At 38.1% G+C, this 27,770-nt stretch overlaps 1 protein-coding gene across 1 annotated transcript in view; it reads right to left on the reverse strand.

Annotated features, from left to right (window-relative positions):
• Window positions 1-903: 903 nt before the first annotated feature.
• palm2akap2 (PALM2 and AKAP2 fusion) overlaps window positions 904-27,770 on the reverse strand; it is a 215,327-nt gene continuing 188,460 nt past the window's right edge. Inside the window, exons 9-16 of the mRNA XM_030150443.1 lie at window positions 16,550-16,768; window positions 15,120-15,482; window positions 11,380-11,478; window positions 11,128-11,229; window positions 8,574-9,984; window positions 6,859-7,037; window positions 4,655-4,693; window positions 904-2,015 (exon numbers count right to left, since the gene is read on the reverse strand). Coding sequence (XP_030006303.1) covers window positions 1,878-2,015; window positions 4,655-4,693; window positions 6,859-7,037; window positions 8,574-9,984; window positions 11,128-11,229; window positions 11,380-11,478; window positions 15,120-15,482; window positions 16,550-16,768 — 2,550 coding nt within the window. The 3' untranslated portion in view covers window positions 904-1,877. The remainder of the gene's footprint in view (window positions 2,016-4,654; window positions 4,694-6,858; window positions 7,038-8,573; window positions 9,985-11,127; window positions 11,230-11,379; window positions 11,479-15,119; window positions 15,483-16,549; window positions 16,769-27,770) is intronic.

Raw genomic sequence — 27,770 nt, forward strand, 5'->3', positions numbered from 1 at the left:
AGACTAAGAGCTTAGGCCCGGCGGATTCTCTAAATAAAAACATTTCGTTTTGGTATGACAACTTCTTATAAAAGGCTTTTTTTTTTCATACTTTTATCCTCGTCTAGCAAGTAGATAACCCTCCCCCTGTTGAAATCTCAACATGTTCATATATCAAATACACAGTCCTACCTCAGTATAATACAGGAAACAACTGCTTACATCAGAAAGCACAGGTCAATGAAGCAACGCAGCCAGCAAAAGTAAAAGAAGGGATTTTTAAGGAATATAAAACTCCTGACTCCAGCCCTTTTCATTAACTTACAGTAAGTGATACAAACATGACCTGCAGGGAGCTTTTCTGTCCATCTGCCTCATCTTCACCTCCTAGACCACCTGTGTCAAACATACGGACCGTCCGATCCGGCCTGTGGCACGAATTTGTGAAATGCAAAAATGACAATGAAGATATTAATCATTTTAATTCAGGTTCCACATTCAGCCCAATTGGATCTAAAGTGGATCAGACCAATAAAATAATAACATAATAACCTATAAATAATGACAACCACAAATGACTGTATTTGTTTTAGCGTAAAAAAGTAACATTACATGAAAATGTTTACATTTATAAACTAAAAAATGTGAATAACTTGAACAAATATGAACAACATGAAATGTCTTAAGAGAAATAAATGCAATTTTAATAATATTCTGTGTGTTATTAAATGTTTTGTGCATTTGTAGATCCACTGTGATCTGTGAGCTGTAATGAACATGTGTAAATGATAAACAGAGGTATAATACTGTTAAAATTGCACTTATTATTCTTAATAAATTTCATTTTTTTCATAGCTGTTCATGTTTTTCACTTTTTTTAAAGGACAGTTTGTCGATGTAAACATTTCATAATATAAATGGACTTTTTTCACTCTATCTCTACTCTGTTTTCACTATTTCTATATTATTCTGTTATTCTTTTACTGGTCCTGCCCACTTCAGCTCACACTGGGAGGATGTGGCCCCTGAACTAAAACCCAGTTTGACACCCTAACCCTATACATTGCCACAAGCCGCTGAAGACTAGTGATTCTAAGACAAAGTCTCTACCTAAGGTTGTTTATTTTCTCTAAGGCTTATTGGAACTGTAGTACAGGACAGAAGAGGGTCGTATATCACACATATCCCACAATCTAAGCAAAAAGTTGTGGTATTCAGGAGTCAGTTCAGGAAATGCTTCTACTCAACCAGTTTGTCATATGTCTGCTTTATCTGCAGCGCCATAGCCTTCCTACAGCATCCCTAAAAATACAGGCAAAACATTGGGAATCCTATTAAAAATACGACCAGGACGGTGTTTTCAATCAGAAGGTTGTAAATGAAACCTTTCATCTGTTGTCATTAAATGCACACTAAAAACACCAAAAAAAAAAAACCTCTTCGGCAAGTTTCAGGCAACCCTTCAGAGTAAAATCTTCATCTCAGCCACTATTTCAGTAAAGAAATTACAGGTAAGAAGTGAAAAATCCTATGAATATTTAAATCATTCAGCGTCACCAACTTGTAAAAAAAACTGTCTCATTCAAAGCCTTGGGAAAAATGCTCTTCAACCACCATAAAACCTTCCAAAGTGTCTTTTGCGTCGTCGACTTCTCTCTCCATCCTCAGCTCAACATTTTAAATATTTCCACTGTTAAGTCTTTCACATACTCGTCCACTCGACATACACTTTCAGCCTTCTCGTCCAAAAGTCACAACTTGATGGCTCTCCACCGGTGATCATCAGAATACTTTAAGTAGAATAAATACTGTTTCCTCTGCCTGACTCTTTCCATCATATCCTTCTCTTCCTACAGTCTTTCTTGAACATGGTCCAAAACTGTCCCAAAAAGGAACATTTACTCCTCCTCCTCCTCCTCTTCTTCTTCTTCCTCTTCCTCCTCCTCTTCGTCTCCGTCCTCGTTGGCGTAGATACCGGCCTCCCATTTCAACGCCATGTTGCTCTTCCTCCTGGTGACGCGAGTGGCTTCCAGAACCTGTCAGGTATGAAAAAAACACCTGATTAGAAGCAGCCATGTTTAGCCAACACGACAAACAGTGGTTGCTGATTAAACCCATGCTTCTCCCTCGGGTAAAGATTACAACTGCAACACAATTGCACACAAAAAAAACACTAGTGATGGCATGCAGTGTGTGTTCCACGACCTCTGCACCGAGCTTATCTGTTCAAACCAAATCCATCAAGTGCACCAACAGTGTCTGACAGAGAATCTGACACCGTGTTCAGTGAAACGTTTCATGCTTTAACACCAGAGTTGTTTAACATTTCACAACCCAAAATCATTATTTTTCCCCCTATCCCATAAAAACCAGATACAAAAGTTCACAAAATCACACACAACCACGTACATCCACAAGCAGGACTGAAGAGGACAGGGTGCAGATGAAGTGGATTACTAAGGAGTGTCTGACTAATGCTGTCAGAAAAGCTGTTTATCAGCATTTATCGTTTGTTTTACATGATACAAGTCCTGGGGTTCCACAGTGAAATACACTAAGGGCCAGATCTACTAAGGTCCCAGTGTGTGTGGACTAATTTGTGTGGACTAATTTGCATGCGCAATCTAGAATTTTGTGTGTGGGGTTGAACTTAGGTTTGCGGGTGATTTACTAAAATTATTTGCGCAAATGACAACAGGTGCAAAGTCTTGGAGACCGCCCTATTTAAATGAGGATTTTGCGTGCGCGACTGGTTGTCGTCATGGAGACAGTACGCTGTACAAACTGCTGTGGGATACTCCAACATTAATGGTAACAGTGCGCTGAAATGATCCAGACGCATGGAAATGTAACACTGGAGGAGTTAAGTCACAGAAGGTATTGCATAACTCATTCATTCATTCTTTTATTTGTCATTTTAGAGGTGGGGTGGGGTGGGGGGGGGGGGGGCTGGGGTTGTGGGATTGAATGACTGTCAGGTGCACATAATTTTGTCACACTGTAGCCTAATGTCAGTGTGTATTTTTAATCACAATCTTCAGATAAATAAATAAGTAATTAAGTAAGTAAATGTTATTTATAGAGCACTTTTCACACAGTCGCAAAGTGCTTTACAGTGCAAAGTACAAATTAACAGTACAAATAAAATACAATTGAAATACAATTAAAGTATGATGATAAATACATAAAGTGCAATCAGTTTGTAGCAGCCCTGAGTCAGTTAGAAAATTAAAAATCCTGCTTGAATAGGAGTGTTTCGAGGTGTTTTTTAAGTGGAAAAGAGTCCTGTAAAGTATGTGTGTGTGTGTGTGTGTGGAGGGGGGGGGGGGGCATACATCTCAATAATTTTTTCTTCTGTCATTACAAAAATGTTCACATGAGGGTGAAAATGTGTCTTGTTTCATTGTTTCGATGTCTCCTTTTTGCGACAATAACCCCTTCAGTGTGTGTGTAATTACACATCCAAACCGTTTGCTCTTCCCTTCGAGACGTGTTAAATATCGACACAGTTTCTATCAGCAAAATTGCTTTTGGGTTTGATAAATCACTTTTCATGTGCTAAATTAATATATTTACATGTTCTCCTCCCAGTACACGCACAATTGTGTGTAAACGCCCCATATTTCATATTCATTGTGGTAAACTAACTGGATGCAGACACACTATTTTGCACCTTTGAAAGACGCAACCCTTAGTGCGCACTGTTAGTAAATCAGTTTGTACAGTTTTTTACGAGTACAATGAGTTTGCACATGTTTTAATATATGCAAAGCTTTAGTAGATCTGGCCCTTTATGAACAAAAATATGTGGACACATTGAATTCAGGTGTTTCTTTTCTAACAGGGGTGTGGGATACAAAACAATTATGACTAATGTCAGAATGTAGTTTTATATTATGGGATAAACATCATTGCATTGGTTAGTTTGGTTTAAATTGTTCTTTGTTTCCCAAATGCCTCAGAGATGTTTTAACTTAATTTCTCTCAACATTGATTTTGTTTTCGTTTTTATCCATGACTATGATTTTAGATGTTCTTCCTCTACATTTCTAAAATATTTTTCCTGCTCTGACTGTAAATAATAATTTTCTACCACAACTAACCATCTACTTTCTTCACATCTCACTGAGGAAGAAAAATCTCCCATTAAACTTAATATAAATACTGTTTATTATGAATATTGATGTTAATATGTCAAATCAGCATGAACAGGACGTCTTACAGCTGTAGACATGATGTGTCCCAATATTTATGTCCATATAGTTTAAAAACATCAATATCTATTTTTCTTCCATCAGTTGTGAAGAAAGTAGACTATATTTAAAAAAAGAATTCCCTTTATGTTATTTATTATGTTAAGGTGACTAATACAAGACGCATTACATCTGGAATACAACAAAAAAAAAAGCTTATTATTGTGAAGGGACGGGGGTTCAAAGGTCACACCAAATCGATCGATGGACAAGCACATGCAGCACCAACACCACGAGCAGACCTGGGATCAGATATTACATTTCACAGATCGTCATATATTCCCATTTGTGTCTTAGAGTTGAATTTGTGAAACATCCAGGCATGTGCAGCATTCGTTTTGAGGATGTGTGATTTGATCTGACCCAGGTCTGTCAGTACAAGCACAGGTCACAGTCCAACAGGTTTGGGGTTTTGCAGGTACCTCATTGGTTACCTCGTTGGCCAGCAACAATCGGGCATACTGACCGACCGGCAGGAGGGAAGCAACAGTACATATAATCAACACATGTGATGTCTTCATGGATAAAGAACGACAACAGCAACATCAGCAATGACATCAGGAGGGAAACAGGATGAATTCACTACGATAATCTTGAAAAACAGACAATAAATGCAAATGCAGTGTTCCTTCTACACTTCACGTTTGTCAATGGATGTAAAAGTTATGTTTCCCTGTTCTTCTTCTTCTTCTTCCTCCGTTTGTCAGTTTTACCCAAAGTGTAGAGTGATTTTGATTAAAAAAAAACAATAAAAATAAAAAAAAAACCAAAACTGGTTTTAGCTCTGTATTGTAGAAATTAAAAATATTCTTTTCTCCTAAATACGTTGCAGGTTTTTGTGACACATTTTATTCTTTTAACTCATAAAGACCCAATGTTAATTTTGTGGGCAGTTCCCAAATGAAATTTTCTCTATATTTAACCCTTCTTGAGTGATTTATCACTATTGATTGTAATATTATCTTTCTTATTTTGCCTTTTTTTCAGTGAAAATCATGTATTTTCCTGTGTTTAATTTACTGATCATATAGATGTTCATTAACCCTGAGGGGTTAATTTTTGGCTGTTTTTGAGTACTTTTGATCTTGCATTTATATACTATATAAAGAAATGTTTCCTATACCCATGTTTGGTATCTGTTTTTTTTTTTTTCAGCACAACTTCATCTATCTCATCTGCCTATAATTTTTTCACTTTAACCTACTATATCAACACAAAAGGACAAAAAACACCAAAAATATAAAATCTGATTTGAAAAATGTTTATAATTTATTACACAAATAACACAAATATGCTTAACGAACCTTTTCAAAAACTTTAAAAGTATTGGTTCCAAATATTAGGTATATAAAATCAAAATTGTAATAAATTAAATCTAGACTCAAATATCTGACATAGAAGCATATCTTTACATAGGTGCTTTGTCCGGTTTTGTCCCCCCTCCCGCCATCCCCTCACCCCTGGTCCTCCCGGTTTCCTCATCCAGTTCAGGTGGGGGTCATCCTCACCCTTACCTGTAATGCTAATGCAGTCTATGGATTAGAACCCACTGATTCCACCAGCTTTTTTCATTTTGAAAAAGGACAAAAAAATGACTAAGTTATGGTAAGAAATATAACACCCGCCTACCTCATTTTCATTGTTTGCTCCGGTTTCAAAACGTTATATCTCTGGTTGTATTTGCTCTATCAACATCAAATAAAAAGTGGAAAAGTGTTTCAAGTGCAATTGTCCCCAGTGGTCTATGTGACCAAATTCCGACGCTACAACGTGTTGAAAATGTCATGTGATTCAGTCACGGGGCCGTGACCATGGACCCCTAAGGGTTAAAGCTCATACCACAGTTGAGGGAAATTACATCAAAAACAGAGAAAACTGAAAAAAAAAGTGACTTTTTCAGCAAAATCTCTCATTAACTGAACATAAACCCAGTGTGTCCATCCACTGTCATTGATCCAACTCTATGGGTTTTACTGGTGAATCAGTGTTGTAGAAGATGACAGTGTTTCCATGGTAACTACAGAGCCTCTGAACATCCAAATGGGTCATATATGATGACCATGAAAAGATGAAGAACTGTATTTTACACCAATTATTTACATGTATTGATAGGATTAGTGGATCAACAGGTATTAAACAGTTTAGATGAGTAGATGGTTTTGGTCGATGGTGGAGGTTTGGGTCTTTATGGGTTAAGATGTTTATTTGATGAGTGGCACAGTTCAATGCTTCTAAATAAAAAGTGAAACCTGAATAATGCCATCCTGTTGGAACAGAGTGGCATTTAAAGCTTTAGTCACATACAAAAAAATGATGAACGATGGAGTCAGGGCAGAAATCCCCAGACTTACTTTCAATTTCATTTCCTGCTTCAGGCTGGGAATTTCCCCTCGGTGATGCCCAGTGTCTGCTCATATCAACAGGCCACATATAAAGGCCTTCATTATCCACTGAACCAAAGGATCAGCTGTGATTACCTTTGTACCAGTTTCACTAACAAGGAAATGGATTCTTTTCTTTGTTTTGTAAATGTGTAGTTTCATTCGTTTTATTTGTTCTACGAATTCGGGATTCAAATGGTTGTTGTCTTTAGTTTTTAAAGGTAGAAAAATGCCAAACTACTTACACTGTTGTCCTCCATTTTCTCCCTCCTCTTCACCTTGTGTGTTTCAAAGTCTTCCATGAGAGTCTGCATGAAGTTCTTGGGCCGTGACCCTGCGGAGTCCTCGCTGCCGGCGTCAGACAGAGCTCCTTCTGAGGGGGAGGGGGAGACTGGTGGGGCAGGTCGAACCTTCTCAATCTTTCCTGAAAACCAAACAAAAACATATTTAGATTAACTTCTGTTTAGAATGGTGTTCAACTGAAGGAATGACTCTGTTTGCACCACATTTATCCTTTTGGTCCGATGTGCTCCAGGTGGTTGACCCATTTATGAACACCTGAATAATGTTCTGAACCAGGGGCCACATACAGCCCCACATAATCTGAAATGGACCAGACTAGTAAAAATAAGAACATAATAATGTATAAATAATGTCAACTCTACACTTTTCTCTGTGTTTTAGAGTGAAAAAAGGAAAATAACAAAAATGTTTAAATCTACAAATTATCCTCTAAAATCAGAATAATATGAATAACTATGAACTGAAGTTTATTAAGAATAAGTTTTAATAATTTTATGTCTTAGTTTATGTCATGTTTATCATACACATGTACATTACACCTTACAGATCACAGTGGATCTACAAATACACAAAATATTTAATAACAGACAGAATATTGTTAAAATTACACTTAGTTCTCTTCAGACACGTTACATTGTTCATATTTGTTCAAGTTAGGATAGTTTGTAAATGTAAACATTTTCATGTTTTTTATACTAAAACAAAGAAAATTTAAGAGTTGTCATTACATGTTATTATGATAGTATTTTACTGGTCTGACCCACTGAAGATCGAATCGGGCTGAATGTGGCCCCGGAACTAAAATGATTGATAATATCTTCCGTGTAATTTCTGTATTTCACAAATTTATCTAAGGGGCCAGACTGGACCCTTGTGGTTTTGGCCCACGGGCCGTATATTCTACTATAATTGACTCTAGTTATCTATCAGTTTACTAGTTAGATTCACAAGAAATATAATATTAAAACCATGTTATTATTTTGGTGATTACTTGGAATTACTATCATTTACTAAATCAGTGGTTTCCAACATTTTTGTTCTCGTGACCTCATTTAAACATCACAAATTTCTGGTGACCCCAGACATTCAAAACGGAGATATATTTTTTGCTAAAATTAATTTATTTTTGATCATGTAATAGCTTGCTACACTATGTTGCAAATAAAGGTTAATTTTAGGTGACCTTTAGGCTATATAATGTATATAATGCACCTGTTTGGTGTGTGCTTCTCAGTTTCTCTTAGGGCCATGGGGGGTGTAGACCTCATTCCATTCTATGTTCGGTCCAGTTTTCTGACTGTGACTGTGTTCAGGCAGGTTGAAGCGTAGTAATGCACACGGTCACATGTTTGGGTCAATCAAGATATGCCCTCTCAGATATTATATTCTGCATTTTATTTGAACTTGATTCTTATTGGGAAAAGTGTGTGGTGTTTTAATTAGAATGAAATATATATTGAAACATTAAAATATTTGTAATTTATTTTTTATTTTTATCAATTAGCTACTAGAAATTTCAGGCGACCCCATTTGAATTCCAGGTGACCCCATATGGGGTTGTGATCCCAAGGTTGAAAAACACTGTACTAAATCATATAGCCTCAGGCCCTGCATTTATCCCAGTGTTTGCTGTCGCTGCTTTAAGGCTTTCACTAACCTGGTGCTGTCCTGGCTGTCAGTGTCAGTCTGGTCGGTAGGCTGTTGCTCTTCATCTTATCTGCTGGGGATATGGTGGTCTTTCGCACCCCAGTCCTCACAGGGCCCTGACTGCTGACGGACACCTTGCCGGAGCGAACAATCCCTAGCGGCTGGTTCTCCCTCTGCTTCTTCAGTTCCTCCTCTCTCTGCTGAGCCGCTCGGATCTCCTCCTCGATCATGGACAGAGTGCGCTGCTTCTTCGAGCGCAGGCGGAACGGGCCGCTAGCCGCCTCCGTCTCTGGGGCTTTGGCCACCGCTGCTGTGCTACGCAGCTCAGCCGCCTCGGAATATTTACTGAAGTAGCTGAACTCTGATCTTTCTGGGCTCGGAGGTGAAGGAGGGCGATAGGTTGGGGTTGGCCTAGAAACTGGAGCCACTGGGGTAGGGGCCGGAGCCGGAGCTGGAGCTGAGGCAGCGAGCGCTCTGGCATAAGAGGACTGGATTTTGATCCTTGGTCCTCCCTCTTTGGTTCTTTGTGGGGGTGAGATGGACTGACGAGGTGGTGGAGAAGGCGCCTGGAGCTGTGGCTGTTCTGCGGGCTTCTCCTCAAAAACCACTCTGACCTCTGGGTGTCGTTCTGGCTGAGGGGACGGGTTAGATGGAGCAGGGCTGGTGGACACTGGTGATTGGAGACTGGAGGCATCACCTGAAGACACAGGGGAGGAAGAAGCTGGCACTGGGCTACTTGACAGAGGCTGAGAAGCAGCAGATGGAGACACCGGGGGGCTCAGGTGGGAGGAGTTCAAGTCAGACGGCTGCCACTCTCCCCCGTTCTGAGCTGCGAGGGCGTTTTGAATGGCGTTTTGAACAAGCACACCTGCGTGGTACTCTAACTCGTCTTCTGTTGGACTTCCACCGGTCTGCCCGTTGACAGGCGTGGTGGGCTGCGGTGTGGGTGGTGACACCGGTGTTAGTGGCAGTGGGGTGGGAGGCAGCGAAGCCCCACTGTCTGAAACGTTATCCAAGCTAAACAAAGTCGTGTCCTGAGAACGGACAGATAATTCATCCAATCCCGAGTCAGACTCCTCTGGGTGAAAGCCTCCATGAAACTGGCTCTTCCCTTCTTCATCCTCAGGTAGGATTGTCATTACAGCTCGTGCACATGTGAATTCCCCTGCGATTCCTTCGTCAGACCAGGTCACGTGACTCTCTCCGGTTTCGGCGACAATGTCACTGTTTCCGTGGCTGCTCCTGGACTTTGAGAAGGGTTTGGCAGAGTAGAGGTGAGGAGTTATGTCCTTCTTGGTCCCCCCTCCTTGGAGAAACTGCTTCCTGGCAGCTGTGAAGTCAACATGCTCCTCTACGATGTCATCTTTCCTGGTTAGGTCGGGGTCAAAGGTCACCACTGTGGGAGGACCTGACATCTGAGGCTGCAATTATACAGAAGATTATGGAACATGTAAAGAAAGAGTGAGAAAACCAGGTGACAAAGGAGATGATTAACTAATGAATATTAATTAACAAGGACAAAATGAATAATTTATTGACTCATAGAGAAATCTAAAGTAGTTTAAAAAGGCTAAAAAACATGAACGAATGAATGAAATAGAACTGCAGTTAAAATCGGTGTGTTTTCATTTGCCTCAGTGTTAATACTAATTCATGGTGTGCAAGAACAAAATGGTTATTGGGCGAAGTCAAGGGAACGTTAACATCTGGTCAAAAAAATTACAATAATCTACACCAAACTTATATTTTTGGGTAGGTAATTACTTATATTTTCAGGAAAATCTATTTTGAAATGGGAACAAATTTGTGAAAAAATTTTTTTTTGAGGAGTTTCATGAGTGTGAATGTTTGAAAAGTGACAGAGTTTTGTGCCAACATTCTGGGTTCATTTCATAAACTCTACTCTAAATAAACTACATTTATTCCAAATACATTGATATTTGACTATTATATTATTTATGTCATATTCTAAACACACTGTTTAAAATTAATAAATGCATATATCTATGCAAAATACATTAAAATATAATGCCAATATTACTTGTATATTGTAAATAAATGCACATGATATTGATAATTAAAATAAAACATGTTTAATTTGATATTTACTTTTGTTGTCCATGTTGTCCATTTTTCAAAACTCTTTCTATTTAGGTTTGATCAAATATTTTTTTCCTCTAACCAATTATTTGGTTGTAAAATAGAGGGTTTATGGTATACACGGAATACATTTGAGGACGAAAATGTCAGAGGAACTTCACTTTGGAGAACTTTGAAATTCTTGCAAAAAATAGACGTTCATTTTTTGTCCATCCGTGACACAGTAGTTTTTGATATTTGTCATTTAAAAATATTTCAAACTAAATGTTGTCCTTTGAGTATGTTTAAGATGGCATTTAGACCTTTCCAATTAAGTGTAATATTTGTCTGAAACTTGTCTGGTTCAAAAGTTATGAATCCAAAAGTAGTGGGCTGTCCATCTGTGATGCCCTTGACCCCGCCCTATTTTACTATGAATACTTGTCCCCATTTGTGTAAATGCATTGCATTTGTATGTCTGTTACCTGTGTGTACGTATAAGTATGACTCTGCTTCTGTTGCTTCCTCTCCTGGTATTTCCTGAGAGATTCAAGCTGCTCTGGATCCAGCTGCTCTTCCAAAGGCACCTTAAATAGATGTATATGTATATGTCACATCCGATAAACTGACCACTCATCTAACTAATTAATTGGCCTTCATTATATTACCCACTAAATGAGCTGTCTCAGGTGCAGCATATGATAAAAGAACAGTCATCAAATTAAAGGAGAGCTTACCTCCTGAGGGGGGTTCCACCAGCGCTGAGCGATCCCAGGGTTCTTCTTCACTGCCTGGTCTCGGATCAGCTCCTGTCGCTCACGTTCCAGCTCCTGCACCTGAAGAAAAGAAACCAAAAGAGGAAAGAATGAAGGATGGACAATAAAACACACATGTAGTCAGGAGGTACAATACTTTATAACATATCAGGACATTTTAATTTACACAGGGTGTCCATAAAGTCTTTTTACAGTTTAACAAATGTATTACAAAAGCAAATGAATAAATAAATCTGTGGAAATTAATACAAAATGAAAAGTAGATACTGAAGTTTTTTTTGCCTCATTTAATACACTTAATGTATATGTAAAAATGTCTAAGTTACTGTAAATGTAGTAAATTTTTACTTTGTCTGTTATGAGACAGACTGCGTCAGACAGTTAATAATTAAAAAACTAAAACTCTTTAATAAATCATCTTAGCATCTATGCTAAACTCACAGCACTCAGTGTTGACTGCACAAGCAATTTCACTTTTCCATGTTTTAACTGGATAAACAGTGTGTTCATTTGAATCTATAAATGTCATGTTACAGCGGAGTAGGAACACTGTCATTTTCAAAATAAAGTATATACTGTGTGCATGTCAATCTAAACCAGGGGTCTCAAACATGCGGCCCAGGGGCCAAATGTGGCCCGCCAAAGGTTCCAATCTGGCCTGTGTGATGAATTTGCAAAGTGCAAAAAATTCCACAGTCAAGTCTGTCAAACTCATAATAGCATCATAGCATAATAACCTACAAAAATAATGACCCCATATTTTCTTCTGGGTTTGATGTAAAAAAAAAAATAAAATAAAATAAAATAAAATAAAATAAAACAAAATATATATATATATATATATATATATATATATATATATATATATATATATATATATATATATATATATTACATTATGCCGATAAATAATGACAACATTAAATTTTTGTCTGTGTTTTAGTGCAAAAAATAACTTCAAACTCTGAAAATATTTACATTTACAAACTATTCTGTTATGATAAAATGTGAATAACCTGAACAAATATGAACAACTTGAAATGTCTAAAGAAAATTAAGCACAATTTTAACAATTTTCTGCCTGTTACTAAGAGTTTAGTGTCTTTGTAGATCCGATCCATAATGCACATGTAGAAATGATAAATTGAGGCAGAATATTGTTAAAATTACACTTATTTTTCTTAAGAAATATCAGTTTTTTCAGGTTATTTACATCTTTTTTGTTTGGATAGTTTATAAAAGTAAGTATTTTTATAGTTTAATGAGGTTTTTTGCACTAAAACAAAAACAGAAATTTGGAGTTGTCATTATTTGTAGATAATTATGCTATTATTTTACTGGTCTGGCCCACTTGAGATCAAATTGGACTGAATGTCGCCTCTAAAAGAAAATGAGTTTGAGACCCCTGATCTAAACCGTTTTGGTTTCATATGTCATTTTATCCTATAAATATCTAAACTGCTCCCTGTGAATAAGATATTAAATATCCCAGATAATGCCCAGATAATATCAACATATGGTGTCACTGAAAGTGATCGTTTTTTCTGGGAATTGATTTTTCAGCAAACTAAAGGCATTGATCAATTTCAAAACTGCAGGTCATGACTCTTCCTCGTCTATGATGAAAACGTGACCTGAGATGACCTTTAAGACATTGCTATCACAGCAAATGTTTGTGTGGCTCAGTATTACAACACCTTCTGTCGTAATTTCCCATTCACAGTTCCTTATCTTCTTATTGTTCCTTATCTTCCTTTTGTTCCTTATCTTTTTTTTGTTCCTTATACTGAGGTTTCTGACAAAATTCTCTTGAAAGATGACATTTTTGGTATTGATATCTTTATTCAGAGTCAACCATATTATAAACTTGTCAAGGTCTCTTCATGTGCATCTAAAACACATTTCCAAATCCCAGACCAGATCTGGTGACTCTAGTATGGTAGTCTGGTACAGTAACTGCTCTCCAGTGTGTTGTGTCTACTGCACAAAGAGTTATCAGGACTCAACTCCCCACACTGGAAGAGATCTACACCATCAGGAGAGCAACCCGCCTCTGCAGGGACCCCCCACACCTGGGCCATCACCTTTGTGAGCTGACGAAACAGAGTCTGCCACACAACCAGGTTTAAGAACAGTTTCTATCCCAGAGCTGCTCTGAACCAAACCAAATGAACTATGGAAGGGCTCTGCTGTTGTGGAAATATTAACAGAACCCATACTCAGGACACTGCACTACTCACTTTATTTAAAAGACTTGACACTTTTGATACTGGACTCGTTTGTGTGTGTGTGTGTGTGTGTGTGTCTTTTTTACTTGGCTGTTTTCATATTTGTATTTTTTATTCTTGACTGTTTTTATAATTGATGTGAGTATTTTTCTTCGAGCACCTTACAGAACATAAAACTAAATTCTGTTGCAGTGTGCAATGGTATTTTGCAATGATAATAAAGCTTATTCTATTCTATTCATTTCTGTTCTATTCTATTCTACTCATATTCTATTCTACTCTATTTTATTCTACTCTATTCTATTCTACTCTATCATATTATATTATTCTCTATTTCATTCTATTCTATTCTACTCTATTCTATTCTATTCTGCTCTATTAAATTATATTGTATTCTACTCTATTTTATTCTACTCTATTCTATTCTATTTTACTCTATCATATTATATTATTCTCTATTTCATTCTATTCTATTCTACTCTACTCTATTCTATTCTGCTCTATTATATTATATTATATTATATTATACTCTATTTTATTCTACTCTATTCTACTGTATTATATTATATTATTCTCTATTCTGTTCTATTCTATTCTACTCTATTCAATTCAATTCTACTCTACTGTACTCTATTCTATTCTATTCTATTCTATTCTATTCTATTCTATTCTATTCTATTCTACTGTATTATATTATATTATGCTCTATTTTATTCTGTTCTATTTCATTCTATTCTATTCTACTCTGTTCTACAGGGTGTCCCATAAGTCTCCATACATAGGAAAAATAAATGTTTCTTGACATAAACCATTTTTACCTCCGCCAAGGAGGTTATGTTTTTGCCAGGGTTTGTTTGTCTGTCTGTTTGTTTGTTTGTTTGTTTGTTTGTCTGTCCGTTAGTGTGCAACATAACTCAAAAAGTTATGGACAGATTTGGATGAAATTTTCAGGGTTTGTTGGAAATGGGATTTGGAAGAAATGATTAAATTTTGGTGGTGATCGGGGGTGGGGGGGCCCACGGGGGGGGGGGGGCACTGATCGTTAGTGTGCAACATAACTCAAAAAGTTATGGACAGATTTGGATGACATTTTCAGGGTTTGTTGGAAATGGGATGAGGAAGAAATGATTAAATTTTGGTGGTGATCGGGGGTGGGGGGGCCCATGGGGGTGGCCACTGATCAGCCTTGGCGGAGGTCTGCGCTCTCCGAGTGCTTCTAGTTATTTATATAATATGCTCTATATGACTGCCATTTTGTCGGGAACACATTTCAATGTGTGTCCTCCACTGCTGAAGAACTATAAAGAAGAAATATAAAGAAATACATGTTAGAACCATATGTATTATGTCTCCTATGTATGGAGACTTATGGGACACCCTGTATAAGCACTAGTTCACAGAAAACCCAAACCGTTCTGTGGATGTTTCCGTTACTGTATCTTTCCACTGTTACTTTATCCTGCAGCTCTTTACCTCCTCTGAGGGTCGCCTCCTCGTCACCCTGACCTCCTGCTCCTCTCCGGGGGTGAACAGTTTTGCTGGCCGTTTCTCTTCCTGAAAAGCTCTCAGCTCAAACTTTGCCCTGCTGCTTCCGATCTCTTCGCCCTGAACGTGGCCATTTGTCCGGATGTCAGGGTCGCCGTGGTGCAGGAACGTGGTCTGCCTCGGCCCCTCCACGGTGATCGACTGGTGATTGGCTGGAGAGGAGGCCAATACATGGATGGAAGGAGAGGATCCGTCGATGGTTATAGGTCTGCTGTGTTCTGACGGTGAGGAGTTTCCATTGGTAGGTGTTTCTGAAGCAGCATCTAACACCTGGTCCAAGTAGCAGATCTCCTGGAGAAACATGAGATGATAACCCAGTCAATGTACAGCTATGTTTCACCTATAACAGGGGTGTCAAACATGTGGCCCGTGAGCCAAAACCAGCTCGCCAAAGGTTCCAATCCAGCAGGAAGATGAATTTGCACAAAAAGTGCAAAAATTACACTTAAGATATTAACAGTCAAGGGTATGGAACTCGCTTTGGTTCATGTTCCACATGCAGACCAATATGATCTCAAGTAAAATAACAGCATAAAAACCTATAAATGATGACTCCAAATTTTCTTCATGGATGAATGTGAAAAAAAAAACCAAAACATTATGCCTATAAATAATGAAACCTCCAAATTTTTCACTTTGTTTTAGTGCAAAAATAACATTAAATTATGAAAATATTTACATTTACAAACTATCCTTTAACAATAAAATATGAACAACCAGAACAAATATGAACCTGAAATGTCTAAAGAAAATTAAGTACAATTTAACAATATTCTGCCTGTTACTAAATGTTTCGTAGATCTGATCCGTAATGCACATGTAAAAATGAAAAGTTAAGGCATAAGAAATTTGATTTTTTCAGGATATTCGCATCTTTTTTGTTTGGATATTTTGTAAATGTAAATATTTAAGAAATTAATGTTCTTTTTTTGCACTAAAACAAAGAGAAAAATTTGGAGTTGTCATTATTTATAATCTCTTCTGTTATTATTTTACCGGTCTGACCTTGTGGAGAACAAACTGGGCTGAATGTGGAACCTGAACTAAAATGATTTGGACACCCGTGACCTATGACTGCTGATCTCATTATAGACAACACAAAATATAAAGGCTGACATGCAACAATATCCACATATACTATAGATTATATGGCAGAAGAAGTAGCATTATTTTTACACTTTATAGTCTACTATACTATTTATTAGTATATTCTAATTATGTCATCTCAAAAGAACCTGAAAAAAATACAGGAGAACAAAGAAGGGAAAGAAAAAAGTATCCTCCCAGAAAATGAGGACAAGAAACTAAGTGAAAAATTTGTGTTGTGTATGCAGTTCTCATTCAGAGAACCTGCTTACCTGCACAACCTCGCTGTCAGGAGTTTCTTTTACACCGACTGCATTGTGAGCCTGGTTACCGGGGCTGCTGAGGCAGCCATGTTGGATCTGCTGGCACTCTAGTTCCATGACTGCAGGCCTGTCAGTGATAACGCTGACCGACTCCTGGAAACTAACACTCTTCAGGGCTCGCTCTCTGGGGATCGGGTCACTGACATCCTCGGCTTCCCGCCACGATTTCTGTGTTAACAGAAGAAAACAAAGCCCAGATTTAGTCTTGAGAGCCCCTTTGAAGATCAGTTATCATTAAGATGCAACACTTGACAACAATCATTAAGTTTTGTCTGTCTTTTCAACCTGTCTGCAAAACAAACCCTCTCCCTTTATGCACAGGCACATGTCACACATACAGTGTCTGCCTGCAATGCAGTATGTGAAGTCCTGCAGCAGGAGGGTGTTAGGACCATTTCTCACCACTAAGAGGAGCCAGATTACATGCTGATAACAACAGTATTTAAGACTACTATAAACTGTGATTCCTCTTTGCTCTTTCTCCACCTTTAACATTAATTTTTGCATTATGTGAAAACAAAACAACCAGTGTGATGATCATCTTCTTAGTTTCTGAAACATTTACTGACACAGAGACAGAAGTATTAGGGAGGCGCCTTTTATAACTAGTGTTCAGAATAAACTACATGTACAGCTTTCGATCCAAGTCTGATGCTACTTTCGGACAAAGAGGGTCATGGTGTATATTCACACTGCATTCAATATACAAGTCTTTTCTTTAGTACACTGAACTCATTTCCTAGTAGAACTAGTGTTTCACTAAACAGTTCCAATAAGAGAATAAGAGTAAGAGTTAAAGAATCTAGCTCAAGGCCGTTTCATCAATACATATTATTAAGACACAAACTTTGTTTCTCTAATTCATTTTAAAATGTGAACTTCACCTGCTGAGTCACTGTGATCACAGTCTGTATACGAGGACAAACCTTGTACAATGGTAAAAACAGCCTGTAGATATTATATAAATTCTTCTAAATGTCTAACAGACATCCTTAAACCAGTCAGTGTGATAAACTAACACGTGAGTTTTATCATTAACTCTAAGTGTTATTCTAACAGTGGACATGCACCAGTAGTGAATGCTGGCTGAGTCAGATCCTGATTTAACCCACATTAGCTCATCCTTGGCCTATTGTCACAACAGTAAATCTATTAATTACTGTGGACATTTCATGAACAGTCCAGTTTGGAGAAGAGATGAGCAAACAGGGCCTGCGTGTCCTGTTAAATGACAGTGAAGACACAGTGGTGTGCAGGAATCAAACCTGTGACCTTATGGTTTCATGAACCAGAAACGAAACCCAGAAACACATTCCACACCCACTGGTGGTGTGTTGGTACATTTACACACTTGTATTTTTATGACCTTTTATGACCTTTCTGTTGCTGTATGTGCTCCACAGACAAAGACTCAATTGGTTTCCTGCTTTACTGCCTTGTACTCATTATACTTCTGTTCAAGGGATGTGTTTACTTCCATAAGGAGCTGTTGACCCAAGTCTTTGTAGCATGTGAAAGTGTGCTCAGGGATTTAATGAGGATCACTTCAGTGAATTGGTTCGCTGTTCAGTTAAAACACACACAGCCATAAGGAGGAAGTCTTTGCTATTTAGCCTGTTACACCTGAGGCGTCGCACACACAACCAGACTGTTCAAACATAAATAAAGTATAAACACGACACACCAAATATAAGGACAGAGCACCAGTTCTGTCTGTCCACTTTCTGGATTCCCACTTCCATTTAATTCAGTTTATATCATCAGAAAACAGCCTGAAATCTTTCTTTCCTTTTTGAGCCTTGATCCACCTCATTCCTGAATCATCTGTGTCCCTCTCCACTTCTCTTTTTATGCCTTTTCCTTCCTTTCTTGTTTCCTCTCTACTCTCTTGGACTGTTCAAGTGAAAAAACATTAGTCAGTGGAGTCACATGGTGGATTTAAAAGATTCTGACCTCACTTGTCTTTTTCTCACTAAACCAACACATTTTCCTCTTCTCCTCCTCCATGTTATCCTCATGTCTCTCCATTCAAGTGCAAGAAAAGACACTCCCTGAGGGCAACTTGGCGACCCTTCTGACTCAGTCACATGTGAATTCCTCACTTCATACTGTCATATGAAACAGACAACTTGATATGAAAGACTAAACACATTATATTCTGAAAAATACCACAAAATATCCAACTGAGATGTCATACTCAGACTTAATAAAGTTGACTCAGAATCCTTGTGTGTACTTCAGACACAGGAAGCGCTGCATTCTGTTTTCTATTTCTGACTTGTTTGGGTTGTAATAAAGTGTTTCCTATTGAAAGCACATGCCTCCATAGTAAAGATGAAATACAGAAGTAAAAACACAAAAATAACCACAGAAATAGTGTGCAAATTAAAGAGAAGTCAAAAGAATGCATGACTTCCTACTAACTGACAAAGCGCACACTGTAAATTACGACTGGACAATAGAGTCAATCTCTATTTTTTTCAGAGATTTGAACGACTTATAAATTCAATCAATAGTTTTCTGGCTACCTAATCTGAAGGCAAGACAAAGTAAGTTTATTTGAATAGTAAATAATAAACAATATAAAATTAAACATGCTTTACATAAAGAAGGAGCATCCAGAAGGAAATAAAAACAAAAATCTTAAAAAGAAAAAGTTTCCCTGTAGAGAAGAGTATGGAATGTATAAAATCACAATAGAAAATAATAAAATAAACATGAATGAAGAGAAAATGTGACTTAAAAATACCTTCCTTACTAAAACTGTATTCCTTACATACCCGGAGAAAGTTAATATATGACACGAAGCAAACAGGTAGCATTGAAAAGAAAGGTCTGCAGTGGATCAAGCTCAATTTTGAGATTTAAAGGAGTGATATTTTGCTTTTTTAAATGGAATTCTTCATTTTCAATCACTTCCCTGTGGTCCCCATAAACTGTAAATGCTCTGCTTGGGTCTGAATTCTTCATTAATTCAACTCCACAGGTCCATCTTCAACCCTATTTCTGAGTAATGACACCAGAAAGGTGGTTTGGAGCACTGGCCCTTTAAATGCACAAGAGCCACTTCAGACCCCGCCCCCTCCAGGTTGTTGGCTGTGTTGCTCTGTCCCGTTCAACCAACAACTGAACATTTTAGGTAATGGGCTCCAAGTTTGGACATATTTTCAGTATGGACTACAACCGCTGCTGCTGACAAACAATTATGTCAAACTGGAGAAATGTTTGTCTGAAGTCTGGACTGTATATGTGCAAATATTGTGACGTAACTAGTTATAGCCGTAACAAATTAAGAAGAAATTAAAACAGGTTGTCGAAATCCACTTGATTTTTGCCCAAATGAATATAAAGATAGTTTTGCAGCACCGGAAGGGTTCAAATTCAAACTGTATGAACTATTAGGGTCCAAATACACAAATAAATGAACCAAAGACTAATAAAAGTGGGTTTAGACAAATATGAGCCCTTTAAGCATTCTGACATTTTCAAAAAGCAAAATCTCAATTACTTAATTAATATGCTATATTATCCAGCCCTACTATCAATCCATCACATTTATAATTTGCTTCTTTTTCTTTGTTTTCCTGTCTCACTCCCACTAACAGGTCAAATGACTTTCCCTGATATTAGTGACCGTGTGAGGAGTCGCTTTGACTTCTTTGTGCTCTCTCACACAGAGGAGGTCTTCAGTTTTGTTATTTTTGATCCACTGTACATTATACATGTGCGTTTGTGTGTGTAAGAATGTGTGTATGTGTGTGGGAGTGTGTGTCCAGCAGGCAGGACAGTACAGAGGGGGAGGATATCCTGTTACTGCCTGAGGAAAACAGTACTACAGGAATGTCTCATATGCAACATTAATCTCCTACGCATGCATGTGCACAATAAAGGAGTGTTTACGTGGCTGTGAAGGTGTGTGCATGTGTGCGTTCTTCCAAGTGTGCGCATACGTGTGTGTTTGCAGATGTGTGTTTTCTGTCTGTCGTTGAGGTGAACTGACATTCCAGGCATAACTGGCTGTCCTCAGAGCTGGCGTGAACTCTAATACTTGTGATGAAGGACACTGTACACCCAGCCCCAGCAGCAGAAGGTGTGTGTGACTCCGCTGTAGGTAGGTGTACGAGCAGAACAAAGTCGTGGAATTGTGTGAAAAAGACAACCATCTTCCTTGTACCAAATGTCAGGAGAATCTTTAGCTTCCCCGGGCATGCACATATCCAACTTGTCTCCGAGGTTAAGTTATCATAAATTCTCATGACCATTCTTATCTCCAGATATTTCAGCTGTGATGCATTCAGGGTGAGGTTTTGGCTGTAGGGATTTACATTATCATTGGCATGTGAGTAAGAGGAACTCCAGTTTCCTTTCATAGAGTGAAAAAGATTAGATCATAGAGGTTAGTTAATGGAGAAAATTACATTTGCGGTTCAGATTAACTTACTATTAAAAGGATAAGATTCAGACTATGGCTATTTTTTCTACAATTTTTACACTAAACATTTAGCTTAAGAATGGTTTATAGGATGATACAGGGGTTTCCCAAGGTCTATGAAGGCCTTTTTCATTAAAAATGTTGAATTTTTGTATAATATATGGCTGACTTTAAAGAAACAATTCAATGAAATGCAAAATAAACCAAATCATAAACATATAATTACAATAGTTTAGTCAAAACGACTCCATGGGAAACTACTGTGTATTTAGGCTTATGTGGGATCTAGTTTTGGATAAATCTGGTGCTGTGTATAAGAAAAAAAAGAAACAAAACACTGGTTAAGATGACACTGTTACCCTACTACTTCATTACTCTTAGGGTTATAAGGTTAGGTTTGGTTTAAGTCAAGATGAAAAGAAGTGGAAGTCAGTGAATGAAAAGTGAGTCAAGCGATAGAAGTCCTACTGTATGTGAGTCAGCTTTTAATTATTGTCCTCGGTTTAGTCTGAATTCTGTCTCATTCTCTGCCTGTTGCAATGCCCATCACATCTGGAAATGCTTAAACTCTGACAGTGACACACAACAATCACAAACACACACACGTATAAACATCAAGCTTGGGATGCACGCAGCTGCTGCATGCCTGAGACGCAGGGGGTTTGTAAACGAGAAGGGTATTTACCAGAATGTGAAGTTACTGGAATACCCCCGCACTGGAAATTAAAACATTTCCTCTTCACATTTCCATGACCGTTTCTCTTTCGATGTATCTTATCGTGCCTGTCATATCACCTCATAGAACACAATGTAAAAGCAAAAGCCAGTAAGTGTACGTCCTCAGACACACACACACATATACACACACGTGTCTGTGTTCATCTCAGTCAGTGAGCCCGGCTCTGTTTCCTGTCTAAACATGATCCTGTATAGTAACTGGAGCCTGCTGCTGGTTTAGCCCGGTGTCTTCATATCCCAACAGCCTGAGTGGTGAACCCAGGCCAAGTAGTGCCATCAAGTACTTATTCATGATTTCAGCCGGTCTTCCTTTGAGACGTGTGTGTCAAGATGTTGGATCACAGGGACGGTATGTCACAGATAAACTACACAAAACGGACCAAATCACACATCACAGCTATGTGGCTGGTAATATCATCAAACACACAGAGGGAGCTGCGAGAGAGGACTAACACCTGGTGTAAACATCAAGCCAAAACATCAAGTCTAGCTGTCTAACGTTATATTCTCTACACGAGGCATAATTTCAACACTAACACCAAAATATAATATTACAATAAAAGTACATCAGTGCTTTCTATTCTGATGCCTCCACCTAGTATTCTAGTGTTTCCTAAAACCATAGAAAGCATCAAACCAAAGCTAGGGATTTTCTTCATCCTCTCATTAAAGAAAATGAAAAAAATCTAATTAATATTACATGATTTTAATGACATATCCTGAAGTTTAACAGTCGGTACTCACCTGCCGCTCTTATATTGTCTGTTTTAGTGTAAATCCATCGTAATTCTCTACAATATTAAGATGAATGTAATCGTCGGTGTAGAGTTGTCTTTTAATGAGCTTTATCCGTTTTCCTATTAATGTCTGCGGTTCAGTTCAGTCCAGTCTTGGTCCGTCCTGTTCCAGATAGTGGGAGTGCCGGACTTTTCCCTAGCCAAGCCTTTTCCTCCTCTGCTTCTCCTCCTTTTCCTCCCCTCCCATCTCTTTCCTCTCCTCCACAAAGCCTCTCCTTTCTCAGTAACATTCCTGCTGGCCGCTCGGTAAGCTGTGATGTCATGGGCTAAGTGTGTGTATGTGCGTTTGTGCGCGTTCGTTTCTCCAGATGCCCCGCGCGCACAAAGACCCCTTCTGTGCAAATCCCACTAATACACACACACACACACACACACGTATACCAAAAACATCCACCCTGCTCCCCCACTCCTCCCTTCCTGTGGAAGACCCAGCCCTCTCCTTCCCTTGTCCAAATGTGTGGCACTCGCCCACTTTCCCTTTAACCCACAGTCAGAGCTGTAAAAACCAGGAGACAGACAGGCATGCAGAGAGCGCTGATGAAGAGATGATGACTGAAGCTAGAGGGAGGAGGTGATAAGATGGCTAATGGTATTTTCTTCTGTCATCATCGCTATGGGGCTGTTGACTCAGTCCAGTATGAAGGGCTGCATTCACCTTTCAGGAAAAATGAAAGAAAAAACTAAACTAAACTTCAGCCAAGGCCAACTTTTAAACCATATTTGGAATTATTATTCTGCATCTTGTCTTATTTATACATCTAGTTTATTTCAGCACATTACAGCTATTATCCAGAATCTACCCAGATCTCTTTATGCCTCTAATTTATAGTGTACAGTGTATAGTGTTAGACCTTATATTAGGTTTACACACATAAACTACATTATTACTCAGGAAAAAACAACTATTTTAATACTTACAGTTTTTCTAAATCTAGAATTACACAGATCCTAATATAAAAGAAGACTAGAGCTGCACAATATTGGAAAAAACTGGCATTGTGATGTTTTTTAACCCTGTGATATATATTGTGATATGAAAAACTACTCAGGAGGATATAATAACTGCGTGGTGCCGACAGAAATGGTCAAACAAATTAGTTGTGTTTCCTCTCATGTCAACAGGTGCAAGGCACTATCGACACAGAACACGTGTTTCAGCTTCATCCTTCTTGTAGCTGAAATAATTCCAGATAACTGACGTTGCTTTTCTTTTTGGCACCACATCTTCCTTTTTGGTGATTTTCTCTTATTCGTTGCTCATTTTTCAACATTGTTACCAGTGACTCACTCCATGTGCAGGGGCGTGGTCTGCTTCAGCAAACTGATTAAGAACGATTGTTATTGGTGGATTGCTGTGTGCACTGTGTGTGTCAGGTACCCAGGATGAAACAAGAAAAGCACTCAGAGAGCGCAGACCTCAGATCTGCGCCCCCCATCACCACCAAAATGTAATCATTTCTTCCTTGTGCCAGTATCAACATTTCCTGAAAATCCATCCATAACTTTTTGAGTTATCTTGCTAACAAACATACAAACAAACAAACACGCAAGCAAACACACAAAGCAAAGCGATCACAATACCTCCTGGCAGAGGTACTAAATAAATGAAAACACATTCAGTTGATTTGCCTCCTACATTGCAGGACCTGCGATGTGACTGTTGCACACACGTACACTGCGATGTCGATGCTCAAATGATATATTGTGCAGCTCTATAACAGGCTATATAATTATTTAATTAATAACCAGAACCAACTACATTGAGAAGTCCAAGAACCAAGGATTAACTTGCATACGGATGCCAAAACTCTCATTTTTGATCCGTCCGTCCATCCATCCATCCATCCATCCATCCATCCATCCATCCATCCATCTACCTAATCAGTGCCAGGCAGTTTTCCAAATATTGATATTTGTTTTCAGACACATTCCTCTTTTTATTCCTGTTTCTACACATCAGTAATCACCTTTGACCAGAAATCACTGTCACAATGATTTCTTGCAAAGAGGTAAAATTATTTTATTCCAGCTTCATGGGCAAAAGCGTATAAGGCATCAATTGGAAGCATCGACTCGGAAGGAAGATACAACTAGTCCCCACCTAGATTTATTTTGCAGCTAATTTGATGTTCATGGACATATTTACTGATTAATTGCTTTTAGTTTGATGTTTAACAATTCAGATTTAAAATTATGCTGTTTTAATAAAGAGAAAATAGACCATTTATGACATGCATAATGGTTTCAATTGTCAAAATTTGTTTTTTTTGGCTCCAAACTATCATGAAAACATCGACCTTTAAAAAGATACTATCAGTTGACCTCCAGCTGTAATTCTATTCTTGTTTTATCATATTATAGTTTATTTATGCAGCATCACTTCTAATAAGACTGCGTTTACTTCTATTTTTATTGTGTTTACAGCTTGTTGTAGAGTTGTAGAATTTGTGCATGTAAATTAAGATCTCACTGTCACTTCCTGAATGAATAACTCTTAACTGTTCATAGGGATGTGCACTTTAACAACAGTCACATGTCCTAATAGCGGTCCTTTCATATCTACAGTAGATAACAATACACATGACATTTAGACCTACACTGCTCATCAGATAGTAAACTTATCAGCAACTAAAATTATCTTATTGCAACTTCTTTAATGTGAATATTTTGTGGTTTCTTCCCTCCTCTGTGACACCAGTGAACTAAATATCTTTGGGCGGTGGACCATTCAACACATCTGACACTTATTAATCAAGAATGGAATGTCCAAACCTTCAACTAAATATGAAATACAAGTAAGATATAGTCTATCACAATATGAATCATTATACTCCCTGGCTCTATTAACACCAACTACGCCAGGGTAACAAAGGTGTAAACACAGTGACGTTCACATCCAGTTTTGTCCTCTCAGGACGCCTGACAACAGAGTCCTGCTGTGGCTACTTGTGTGTTTGTGTTGGGTCACAGGATCAGGCCGGTGGAAACCAGAGCTGACCTGAGTCATGGTTCACTTTCTCTTCTCACCAACATCAACATGCAATGGAAGCACTTTCCTCGAATTTACAAGTACATGTGTTATCAGCTGTTAAATGATGGAGGAGGGTGCTACAAGCATGATAAAAATGTCAGGAATTAGTGCTGTAAATACTGCATCCTGAAGGAAATACACAAATGATAAGGCTTACTGCATCATTTGTCAGGATGATCTCTTATTTTTTTCTCGAGGTACACTTTTATCCTAATTAGTGAGCTTCTCCTACTCTGCTGAGAAACCCTGACCTTGTGTCAAAGACAAACAACTGAACCAGGTTTTTGCACACAGAGCAACTTTGTTAGAGCACAAGTGTCATTAATTAATGTCTTCTTTGGGGATGAAGAATATTCTGGTCTCAAATAATATATGTATAATATGAATGTAACCATCATCTTGTCAAAAATAGTGAAATATGAGCCAAACTAATGAATCTAAGAGAGGTTTTTGCTGAGAATATGTTATTATTGGAACATCCTGGTGCATTAGGGGCCGCTGCCAATGTCTTCATGAACCGAGTGAACAGTGATGAACACTGTATCATAGGGCTGCACGATTTTGGCCAAAAGTAATTTTTCCCTGTAAAAACTCAATTTTCAATTTTGATTTTTGAATAAAAGTACAAAAGACAACAAATATCAGCATGTTGTTTTCGTGTGCAGCCCACAGTGCAACGCACTGCTCCCTACCTCAAATCTGTGATGGTATCATGGAATTGCCGAAAATTCCCTGACAGGCCCTCAGAAGTTATACCAATGTAAGTGAGTGACAGGCATCAGTCATGTGGCCTGGGAACGCCTCAGGATTCCCCCAGAGCTGGTGGATGTGTCTGGGGAGAGGGCTGCCTGGGCTCCTCTGCTGAGGCTGCTGCCCCCACAACCTGGACCCAGATAAGAGGAAGAAGACGGTACGGTACAGTGACAGGCATCAGTCATGTGGGCGTGGACAACATAAGATGAGTGATCCCCATGCAGATATATTTGAATTGGGGGATCCGTGCGTGGACCACGGCTTACATTGGTATCACCTCTGTGGGTCCATCATGGAATTTTCAGCAATTCCGTGATGCCACATTTAACAGATTTAAGGTCTGTGGTCATTACACGGACTTCTGTGAAAGATCACTCTCACAGTTGGGAGGAGGGGGCCTGTGGTAGCCCGGAAACACGAGAGAAATGAAACCGATTTGATGATTGCCCTTTTTTTAAAAATCGCCCTAATTGATTGAGTGATTTAATTGGTTTTCCCCTGTAAGTCGCTTTGGAAAAAAGCCTCTCCCAAATGCATAAACATAAACATAAACATAAAAAAAATCTGATTTCGATTTTAAAATGGATTAATCAAGCAGCCCTACTGTATCAGTTAGGAATAGGTACGCTATATGGACAAAAGTACTGGGACATGTTGAATTCAGGTGTTTCTTTTCTAACAGGGGTCTGGGATACAAAACAATAATGACTAATGTCATAATATAGTTTTATATTGTGATAAATATCATTGCATTGCATTGGTCAGTTTTATTTAAACTGTTATCTTTGCCTCCAAAATGCCTCAGAATATTTTTCATGCTCTCACTGTAAATAATTTTCTTCCACAACTAAACATCTACTTTATTCACATCTCACTTTGGAAGAAAAATCTCCCATTAAACTTTAATGAAATATTGATGTTTATATATGAAATCAGCATGAACAGGACATCTTACAAGCTGTAGCCAAAATTATTATTTACAGTCAGGGCAGGAAAATATTTTAGAAAGTAGAGGTAGAACATTTAAAATCATAGTCATGGATTAAAAAAACAAACAAAAAAAAATTAATTTTGAGAGAAATAAAGTAAAAAACATCTCTGAGGCATTTTGGAAACAAAGATAATAATTTTAACAAAACTAACCAATGCAATGATATTCATCACAATATAAAACTATATTATGACATTATTGTTTTGTATCCCAGACCCCTGTTAGAAAAGAAACATCTGAATTCAACGTCTCCGCATACTTTTGTCCAAATACTGTATCTTGTTGCAGCTGAAACATATTAATCACTGCAGTAATTACACAATGGAAGGCCCTTGTATTTTAGTTGAATCCAGGTGGCAACTTTTTTGTTTTTTTACTGGGCATTTCAGCCATTTCAATAAATACCCACCTAATTTTACCCTCAATAG

The sequence above is a fragment of the Sphaeramia orbicularis genome, chromosome 12 (genome assembly GCF_902148855.1).
Source record: "Sphaeramia orbicularis chromosome 12, fSphaOr1.1, whole genome shotgun sequence".
Taxonomy (NCBI): domain Eukaryota; kingdom Metazoa; phylum Chordata; class Actinopteri; order Kurtiformes; family Apogonidae; genus Sphaeramia; species Sphaeramia orbicularis.